General features: G+C 53.3%; 1 protein-coding gene across 1 annotated transcript; it reads right to left on the minus strand.

Annotated features, from left to right (window-relative positions):
* Positions 1–66: 66 nt before the first annotated feature.
* LOC123028721 (somatomedin-B and thrombospondin type-1 domain-containing protein-like) lies at positions 67–10,217 on the minus strand. The gene is made up of 5 exons (XM_044440934.1): positions 9,956–10,217; positions 5,856–6,041; positions 4,331–4,421; positions 1,482–1,640; positions 67–368 (listed from the first exon to the last, which is right to left on the minus strand). Exons 1-5 carry the CDS (start codon positions 10,215–10,217, stop codon positions 263–265), a joined length of 804 nt encoding a protein of 267 aa, XP_044296869.1. The 3' UTR covers positions 67–262.
* Positions 10,218–10,544: the final 327 nt, after the last annotated feature.

Consider the following 10,544-nt stretch of genomic DNA (forward strand, 5'->3'; position numbering starts at 1 on the left):
AGGTATATTGTTAAAAAAAAACGCATGAGATAATTCTTGTGCTTTCAACCAATGCATGGACAGGCAGCTGCTAAAAAGGTCAGGATGTAGGGAGAAGGGAACTGGAACGTGGAGGAATCGTAACACTGAGGTAAAAAGTGGTGTGAGATTCGTATTTGGTACTTCCTTCCTTTCTTCAGCCGGTGGTTTAGTGACCGACTGCTGTGGCTGTCGCTTGCATCCTTTTCTCTGTGTCTCTTGACTTGTCACCTGGTTTGACAGGTCATACAAAGATAAAGGATTGCTGGGGACACTGGCAGTTCTCTTTCATGGCCTCCTGCATCCAGGATCCCTGACAGCCAGCGACGGAGGCGGCAGTCCAGAATGTTCTGAAAGGGGGAAGACAGTAAAGGGGCCGGGCTGGTTATCCCACCACAGTTCTTGTCTCCATCACCGTTTAGTTGGGCCACTCAAAGCCGCTGCCGCTTTGCAGCACGCAGCTCTGCCCTGGTTCACTACCGGGATTTGAGGATTCGGAAGCAACGTGCGAGCCACTTGGAGCCAGGATCCCAAAGAGAGGACCCTTCCCTTTACAAGCCTGCCCAGTTGTGGGGATCCTCTTAGGGCATGCCCCCAGGGCTTCCACAGGGGCCTATGGCCCACCTGGAGTCCATCCGGAGAAGGGCCTTCCGTGTGTTGGCCCCGTTTCAGTGGAACGCCCTGCCTCTGCAAGTCACTGTTATTTCAGGAAGCTCTCCCGGACAAACCAGCCGTGGTTTTGTTGATGGTTGCTCTTAACGCAGTCTGTGTGTGTTTCTATTTTAATCCATTGGATCTTTTATTTTGCACCACTTTGGAATTTCCATGCAGAAATACGGAGTGGTACATGCAAGGAATGTACCACGTCTTGATGAGGAAGAAATATATGTGAGGTGGCGTGAAATGAATACATAAATGAAGCTGAAGAGTTATTGCTGCTTAGCAGAGGTGCAGAAACTCAGGCTCGGGGCCACATCTGGCCCTCCGAGGTGCCCAGGAGGCCACGCCCCCTTCCCATGGCCCCACCCCTCCCCACCCTGATCATGAGAGAGAAAATCGGACGAATTCATGGCTGGACTCAGCCAAAGGCAGCTTCCAAATTCCTAAGGAGTGGTTGTATCTGAGAGGCTCCTCCATCTGGCATGGCTGACACAATGTCACACTACCAGCTTGTGTGGCACAGTGGTTACGAGCGCAGGACTGGCACCCATGCGACCTGGGGTCAAGTCCCCACTCAGCCACGGAGCCCACTGGGGCGGTTTGGGCCAGTCACAGACTCTCCACCCAAGCTCACAAGGTCGTTGTTGTGAGGGTAAGACAGGGAGCAGCAGGAGGAGGAGGAGGATGCCAGCCGCTTTGAGTTCTTGGTAAGAAAAGGGGTGTGATATAAATCTGATAAACAGACAACATTTGCAACCCAGGCCACTGGAGGGTGCCGAGCGACGCCGCCCTGAGCGACTGACCTGGTTCCCTGCAGACCGTCCCCTTGGCACCGGTTTCTGCTCCCCGCGGCGTCCCCTTGGCACTCGACACAGACGTGCCTTTCTCTCGCCAGCTGTCGGCTCCAGAGATGCAGCCAGCAGGTGGCAGTCACCTGCTTCAGGTGGAAGTAGACGCAGTAACTGAAAAGCACAGAGAGGGAGGGGGAGCAGGAGAGCCCCACACTTAATGCAAATGGCCTCACCCTGCTTCACATGAAAAGGGGGCACATGCCTCCCCTGTTATTCTCTGCATCCTCGTCATGAAACAGAAGCACCGGGGAGCCAAGGGGGAGCGTGCATGGATCTGCACATGAAGCAAATGCGCGTCTTTTCAAAGCAGGGTGGAAGTCCTCAGGCCCTAACTTTTAGGGAGGAGAGGATGAAACTTCCCTAAAAGGATGGCCAACATTCCCCGGCCACTAAATGGGGAGTGTCTTGGAGGAGCATTCCTCTGACCCCCAAAAGAATTAAGTCGCATCAATATCGGTGGAAGATGGGACCAAGATACATCAGTGTGGGACCGGGCACCACACAGGGTATTCTGTGGGCTTGCAGAGGCGGGCGGAGGGGCGTTTGGGGGCAGGGGGGAAGGAAGAGAAGCAAGGAGGCCTGTGTCAGTGGGGTTCCTTATCCATTGCAGCTTTTATCCTGAACTGTGCCCGCAAAATAGGTTTATAAAGTGCTTGATGTCTGCTCTTTATAACAGGGGCACCACATCAAGCAGGGATGCCTTCCAGGGATGACCCAGAAATATTAAGTGGGGCTTTTTCCCAGGAACACAGCCTGCAATTTAGCGTGCCCCCGTGCCACTGCAGCGGTTTCCTGTTTATTCCTGCTCCCAAACCACATCTATGGATGGGAAATGACATGTACGATTCCTCCATGGTGGTCCATGCCAGATTAAAGACCCCCAGGGTGTGAGAAAAATACTCAACAGACTGGGAAGGCTAGGGTTTCTACAAATCTGGGCTGCAGCAGGTTGTCTTTTCCCAAGCCGAGCGAATGGTGCAGACTTGTGAAGGGTTTCTCACTCTTAGGCAGGCAATTGCATTAATTTGCATGGATGCAAATGCTTGCAAACACGAATAGAACGAATCCCTGGCAAAACGAGACCCCTCCAGCTCCATCAGTAAGCAGACGATGAAGCCAAAGGCACTGACGATCTGCAAAATACGGATGGCGCAGAGCTAACGAATTCTGGAGGTCCCCAGCCAGGTGAGAAGCGGCGGTGTGAGTCGTAGTTGTGCGCAGCCACTGTTGCAACACCAACATTCATGAGGACGACCTGCACTTACACACACACGCCACTGAACTAGCGGGCAGCACCAGCAGAGGAGGAAGGAAGCAGTGCCGCGACGTGGATTCAAGAGTGCCTGCAGCGCTCCACGATCCGAGGCTGAGGCCTTTCCTATTCCTGCACCTCGGACTGACACCACCCGGATTTGAGCTGGAGACCTCCAGGAAACCCAGCTCTGTCTCCTTCCCTTCCACAAAGCACTGGGAGATTAGGTTCCCCAGCGCTTGCCCCAGGCGTCCCGACTGTATCAATGCACAAATGCAAAAAACTTCTCTCTCGGACATCTCGGGATGGGAGGAGAAGCTCAGGCAGAGCTCCCAGGCAGCACGAGCCGAGCCGAGCCGACCCGACGGTGGAATGCAGCAGGGCTTTGCTGCTCCATCTCGGCAACACCAAAGCCTCAGCGGCTCAAAGCCGGGGCTTTGATTGCATTTGCCTAATTAGTCCAACATCTCTTGCTGGCACGGCCTGCTGGGAGAACACAGCAGCCAGGGACAACTGTTGGAAAGACACATCACTGCTCATTGTCCTGCCTTCACCACCCGCTTTCCGCGTTCCTGGCTCTGGTCCCCCTCGAAACAGGAATGCTGAGAACAACATCCGGGGGAGGGAAAGTATACGTGTGCTTTTGAGAGAACTGGAGCGAGGGGGCATCCTATCCAGCGCAAATGGTGTGGCTGGACTGCACAGCAGACTGGCTTCAGGGATATCTGGTTTCTCACTCCGCTTCTCCTTCCCACCCTCCTTTTCAGATTGACTCGGAGATGCCCTTCCAAAAGGATCTTCCACTAAGAACTCCGCTTTAAATCTCATTCCCCCATTTCCTAGAGCCCCTGGTCAAGGGCCGAGTCAGGGGAGAAGCTGGGCCATGGGGAGACCGTTCAGCCTCTCATGGTGAGAAGAAGGGGGCTTTCAGGCACCTCCTCCCCGCTCGCCCTTGAGTCTCCTCCTCTCCTTGCTGAGAAACCCAAAGCACCTGCTGAGAATCCAGGGCAACGGCTGGGCAGAAGGGAGACCAGTGCCAGGTCCGGTACTGGGAGGCATTGGGCAAGGAACCCGCCATGGGTCCCTCTCTCAGGGAGTCCCCTTCTCCCAGCCGTGGTCCCCAACTGCTCCTGCTCTTCGTCCTCGTCCTCACAGTGGCTACCGCTTGCTTGCTGGGCAGGCTGGGGGCAAGCAGGCCAGCGCCTCTCCTCCCCCAGCTCACCACACCACTGTCCAGACCAGAACAGCAAGCAAGCAAGCAAGCAAGCAAGCAAGCAAGCAAGCAGGCTGCAAGAAGGGAAAGCAGGCGCAACTCCAGGGGGCGCCTGTCAGCCTTTCCCAGATGATGGGAATCCCAGCCCAGCAGGTGTGGAAGGCACCAACTCAGCAGACTGGTCTGGAGGGCAGCCCTTTGGCGAAGGTGCCCAGAGCTGGATGGTTATGAATGATCGTTCCCCCATGTGTCCACCATAAGGGAAGCTCATTCGTGTCAAGCACTGTGTGTCCCCAGGAGGGTTCTGTGGCTTATTCCTCTTTGAGCCATGCCTACCTTGGCAGCTTCTCCCTCATGAGCATATGAGGTCTTCTCCAGGGGTCCTTAAAGTCCCTTTTAAAGGAATCGGGCAGAATCTTAGCCACCTCTGTCGAAAGAGCCAGGTGGAGGGAGACACATTAACAGACCAAAAACAGGCTGAGACACAGAAGAACAAACTGAAAATTGATTAACATTCATTCATTGCAGCTGTGTGGTTATTTATTTTTAGGAAAACTACCTCTTCCCATCTGCAAAGGTAAATGAAATTTACCACCTTTTATGAAATCAAGTTCTGAATGCTATTAATCTGCATTTATATTTCAAATTGATGTATTCCCACATGGAGAAGTCAAATGCTACCTACCCAATAATTAGTATTCCTCTTCTAACCTTGTATCATTATTCGTTCATAACACAATAATGTTGGCTTTATGTCGCGAAATGTAAGGATTAGTAAATCCCACCAAATTATTATTAGTGACAGCACATAGATTTGTGATGGGAACACGGGCTGGGTACACTGGACCCAAGTATGAGGTATGATGAGTGCCCTTCCAGCTAATAAAGTTAGTTAACAAACCAGGATATGCTCCTCTAGTTTGGCTTGTTTTTAAGAAACATTGGTGAGAACAAACCAAAGTTTGCTCTAAATTTGCTCAACAGACTGTGTGGTTTGTTCTCAAAGAGGGATGGACAACTCTGGACAAATCGTCCTTCACCATTGGCTATGCCAGTGAGGGCTGATGGGATTTAAAGGCCACAACATCTGGCAGACCACAAATGGACCACCCTTGCTTAAAAGTGAAAGTGGAGGCTGTATCTCTTCCTGCCGAGGCGGAAGTGGAAGGAGGACTGGACCAACCTGAAGCTTCTTTTAATTTCTGCCCATCTGGACTGAGATCTTAACATGGGAAGATCAGTGGGGGGGGGGGGGGGCTTTTAAGGTCTGCATCAAGAAAGCCTGTCCTTACATTAGAATGGAACTGAAAAGAAGGCATGGCTGTTCAACACACCTCTAAAGTAATGTTTGTTTTGGTCTTCACTCAGCTTAACAATGCTGTTGACCCCAGAAACCCAAGATGCTCTGTCCAGATACCTTGCGTGGCAAGCTTCATCACCCCAACAGAGCATGGGATGATGCAGATGAGAGTTCAACCCATTTGGAGGTAGGGTGGCCTTGTGTCCTCTTTTAGAGAGGGCAGTCCTCCACTGAAGGGCGGCCAGAGGAGAGTCCGCTGCTTCGGAGGTGTCCATCCATTGGTAGAGCTGCCCAGTCCTCTTCTGCCATGAAGAACCATTAGAAGAACTTGTCCACACAGAACTCCAAGACGGCTCACCAGGTCACGTTCTTCTGCTCTTCAGTAAATTGCACTCTATTTCTAGTTGCAGTATAACCATTTACACCCACACATTATTTTGTGTAAATCATAGGCAAATTTGTGTGTGCCCTGAGTGCGTCAAGCGCTTCTCTGAGTTCAACCCGTGGGCCTGCTATTCAGATTCAGCCCTGAGTCTTGGCCACACGCCTTCTTCACATTACCTTTTGCCGTCTTGCAGACTGGGTGATTCCCCAGGCACCCCCTCCTCTGCTTGAGGTCTGGGCAGGGGGTCCCACCGTTTCGAGGGGGCACCGTGACCTGCCGCGTCCGGTCTTTGCTGCCTGTGCCGCACAGAGAACCGCAGTCGCTCCAGGGTCCCCAGGGGCCGACCACACAATTGACAGCTGCTAGAAAGGAGGCAGGAATGAGGAGGGAGGGAGGATATGATGTGAAAGCAGATCAGGGAGGGGCAAGAGCCCACAGGAAAACCAAAGAAGATGAAATCCAGCAGAAGATTAGAAAGATGGATGGACGGACCAACATCAGCAGACAGAGAACAAGAGAAGGCATGTGAAGAATAAATGGAATGAGAAAGAGGGAGAGGAAGAGGGAAAGAAGATCAGTTAAGAAGCAGAAGGCAGCATGAACACTTTTTGAGGTCTTCTCCACAACCAAGGGAAGAAGCGTGTTTGCAATCCTGAGCACTGAGGAGGGGCCAGACAGACTCATGGAAGCCCCGTCGACGAATCAGCCGTCTGTCTCCATTGGCAAAACATGTTAACTCGCCCATCCTTCTGACTCACTGCATTCAGCTTTCTTCTCAGGGGCTCCCTCCTGCCTGTCTCGCCTGCCCGTTCCAAAATCTCACGGCCCACAGGGGTGGCGGTGCCGGCGGTGGGAGGACACAGCTGCCGACCAAACCCTCATCTCTCCTCCCTCGGAGGCACACTTCCCCACCTCCTGTCAAGACACGCTGCAGACCTGTCTCTGTCAGCACAGATCACAACCCAGGGCCGCCCAGCTCTTTCTTCTCGCTTGCTTAAAACATTTCTATGCCCTCCTGAGGCAACACGCATACAAAAAGATCACAGAAAATAACAAGATTGAACTCCACAAATAAGGCCCCGCTGCAAAAATTGCATGGAGTGGAGCTGCAAATGCCAAACGGTCTCCTTTCCTTACACGGGGCTTATCCCCCTTAAGAACAAGGCATCGCCAAACTGCAAATCTGCAAACTGGTTACCTGGCTTTGTTGCTTCCAGGGGAGGAAACAATGCCCACCGCACTGCACTGGCAAAGAAACTCAAGCTTGGAAACTTGCCCAAATATTTCCCTTGGAGAGGGAAAGGAGGGCACAGTTCCATGATCCAGAGTTGGCATCTCGCAGAATGGAATCAGGGCAGGTTCGCAGCATCCCTCTTCCGATGCAGCCCCAGCCGCTACACCATGCCATGCTGATGAAGGGTCCCCCCCCGACCGCCCCCGTGCCTAGAACTACATGATACATCACCAGAAAAAATACAAATGCATCTCCAAAGAAGGGGGAGACTTGTATACAATTTGCATGCACTAACTGATACCCACAGATGCCAATTTAGAAATAATTATTACAGGTTAAATGGAAATATAGTCCATCAGCCTGCAGTCTAGAAAACTGGGTCAAGGTTACCTTTTTGCTGTCCAGGGCAGCTAACTATGGAGAGGCAAAAATTTGGCCTCTTTATCATTCAATGAACTGGACAGAACAGTTGTTCAAAGAGTGTACATCAAAACAGAGGACTGTCCCCCAAGAGGCCACCCTAGCAGCCACAGTAGGACCTCACTGCTGACCTTGGCTTTCCTGCACAAGAGGACTGGGTTTGTGAGTTCACTCCCATTCTAATGACCCACAACACTCCTGAAGTTGCTTTGGTGGGGAATTTGAGACCCAGTTAAGAGCACAGGTATGGGACTCGGGCGATCTGGGTTCTAGTCCCTGTCACCACTGGGTGACTCTGGGCCAGTCACAGACTCTCAGCCCAACCTACCTCACAGGGTTGTTGTTGTGGGGATAAGATGGAGAGCAGCGGGAGGAGAATGATGGAAGCCGCTTTGAGTGCATTGCAAGGACAAAGTGGGATATAAATTTAATGAATTCTTCAAATGGCGGCACTTGCTGCTTTCCGTAATCACTGAATAGACTCACAGGGACGGGTGGATGGGATCAACATAACAGAGCCCTCTTCCATCTCTCTCTCATTCTCTCTCTCTCACACACACCCAAACAGAGAGCAGGCCTTCAGGGAACGAACGCAGGCGACCCTCCGTTCGGGGGCTCCTGGTTGAAGTCGCCCGTGCTTGTGACGGCGAGCCTGTTCTACGCCGACAAGGTGTGGCCGGGGGGTTTCCACTTCCTGGCTCTTCTGTTCACGGGCGGATGCTGCTGCTCAGTAATCGAGCTGACTGGCCTAATCTCCGTGGAGATTAGGGAGGGCTTATGGGCACTGTTCCCCCACCTGCCCCCACCCATCCCGCCCCACCAGTGCTGGGTGACTGACATGAGCGGACATGGCTCTTTATGACAGCCATTCATGGGACAGAAAGGACGGAGTGCAGAGGGATTCTCCCAGGAACCTGCCCTCTGCCGAGCCGAGGGGGCCTCCGGTTTCTGGGCACCCCCGGGGAGTCGCCCTTCCCAGCCCCCCGTCCCTGTGAGTATCCCTGCACCCACCTGCCTCTCTCAGGTCATGGCCTCCTCCTGCCTGCCTGATGGGCAGGGAGCTTGGTGAGCATAGGCATGGCTTCTCAGCAGGTGCTTGCCCCGGACACCAGCCCTGGAAAAGACCCCTGGCCGCGATTCCACGGGCCGCCGTGCTGCCGGATGGCCTTGTGAGGCTGGTCTCCAGCACCCGCTTCCGGAGGTGGGTTGCTTCTGTTGACGAGCAGATGCACTTCCTGGAGAAGGGCCCTCGGTTCCGGGTCTGCCATGGCTTCGCTCAGTGCCACTGCTCAGAACACTGGGCTAGGCAGGCCCTGGGCTTTTGAGGGCCCCAAGTGAGACCTCCTCAACAGGCCCCTTTGCCTGTGAGCGTCCCGAGGCACCACCGCCGCTACTAAATTTTCCTCACTGTGGCATCTCTTCCTCACTCAAACAGGCAAGGGACCAGAAGACAGGTAAGCAGAAGCAGTTGTACCAGAAGTTGCAATGGTGAAGGGTTTTTTTTTTTTTTTTTAATATACCTCTCCCCACAATATTTTGGGTCCTCAGACCTCTAAATATGGGTTAGGTTCTGGGGTTGCTTTCTGGATTGCTCCAGGGCCAAAGCGTGACGCTTCTGTATGGGGTGCCACACTGCTGTGATATCCATCACCTTAGGCCCAAGCTTGGAGTAGGCACCAGCACAGGTGGGCTCTTCCGTCAGTGACATCTCACCTGCATGCATGGCTTCCCACTAGCAAGGGCAGCTTTCCTGTTTGCTGAGTGCAAATTTGCGCCTGTAAGTCCAGGCAGAATGGCACCCCAGTGCTACCAGGCGGAAAAGCACACACATCATGGGAGTACAGGGTCAAATGCCTATTGCCCGAAGACCATGGCATTCTGGGAAGGGGTTCCCCTTAAGAGCCATTGCGGCGTGTGGCAAGACCGCTGCACCGGGACTCAGGGGTTCTGGATTCTAGTCTAGTCTTTCCTGCATAGCATCCCAACCTTGGAATTCAGTCCTGCTGGAGGGACCAACTCTAGGTGCTAACTAAAAACTTAACATTAATTTTAACAGGTGAATTTTTATGTAATGCTCTTTTTATGCTGTTGCCAATGATTTTAAAGGAGAAATATTGATTAATTTTAATGGTTTATGCTTTATTCTTGGGATATGAGAAGATGTATGTATGCATGTATTTTATTTTTCCTGTTTGGTTTTCTCGAACTTTAATTTATTCCCAGATTTTATTGTTATTGATCTTTGCAGTGAATGTCATATTGTGCTTGTATCATTTTACATTGCTGGATTTTAACCTTTTGTAAGCCACCCAAGAGAGCCTATGGCTAGTGGGGGGGGGGCATATAAATTGAATCCATCCATCCATCCATAGTCCTTGCTCAGCCATGGAACTCACTGGGGGACTCAGGCCAGGCACAGACTCTCAGTCCAACACACCTCACAGGGCTGTTGTGAGAACAAAAGAGAGGAGGAGAACCTTGAAAGCCCCCATGAGCTCCGTATGAGAGAAAGAAAAGCCCCAGGGGTTAAGCCTGGAGTCTAAGGCCACATGCCTGCACTGCCTCCAGACGTCTCCACCTGTCCCTGCGGCCACCCCTTCAGCACCTGGCAGCGCCGCTCACCTGAGACCTGGCAGACACCATGGTAGTCCTCACAGCAGTCGCCCGTTTTCTCACAGTAGGTGTCGCAGTAGCACGGAGTCCTCCTCCGAGAGAAGTCGGCGCACTCGTTATTCCGGCCGGGGCAGCACCGGGGGCTCTTGCGGTCGCCGCACCCTCCCTCGGCCTGATGCAAGGGGCCGGTGGCCAACAGCCACGCGCAGCAGGCCAGCCAGGATCCCACCGCGATGCGCAGGTCCCCGATGGCCTTTCCTCTGGCTCGCATCCTTGCAAAGCAGCTCTTGGGGGACGGCCGGGCGCGAAGGAGCTGGACCCTCAAAGCCAGGAGTCCAGGAAGGAATGCTTCATGCTTTCCCGCTTCAGCAGGGATGCTCAGCCCTCCGGGGAGGAAGCTGGTCCTCCGGAGAAGTTCTAGAGAAGCCTGTCATCTCGGGGTGGAGAGGAACGCCTGGGCCGCCCCATCGGTGCAGCTGACAGCGCAGAAGAGGGGAGAAAGGCGCCTCTTGGAGAGGCCAGAGTTGGCGAGGAGCCCTGGTGACTGACCCAGGGTGGCAGAACGTGCTGCTGCCTGGCCACAAGCCCTGCCTTCCCC

The sequence above is a fragment of the Varanus komodoensis genome, unplaced genomic scaffold, assembly GCF_004798865.1.
Source record: "Varanus komodoensis strain SLA01 unplaced genomic scaffold, ASM479886v1 scaffold38, whole genome shotgun sequence".
Classification (NCBI taxonomy): Eukaryota; Metazoa; Chordata; class Lepidosauria; order Squamata; family Varanidae; genus Varanus; species Varanus komodoensis.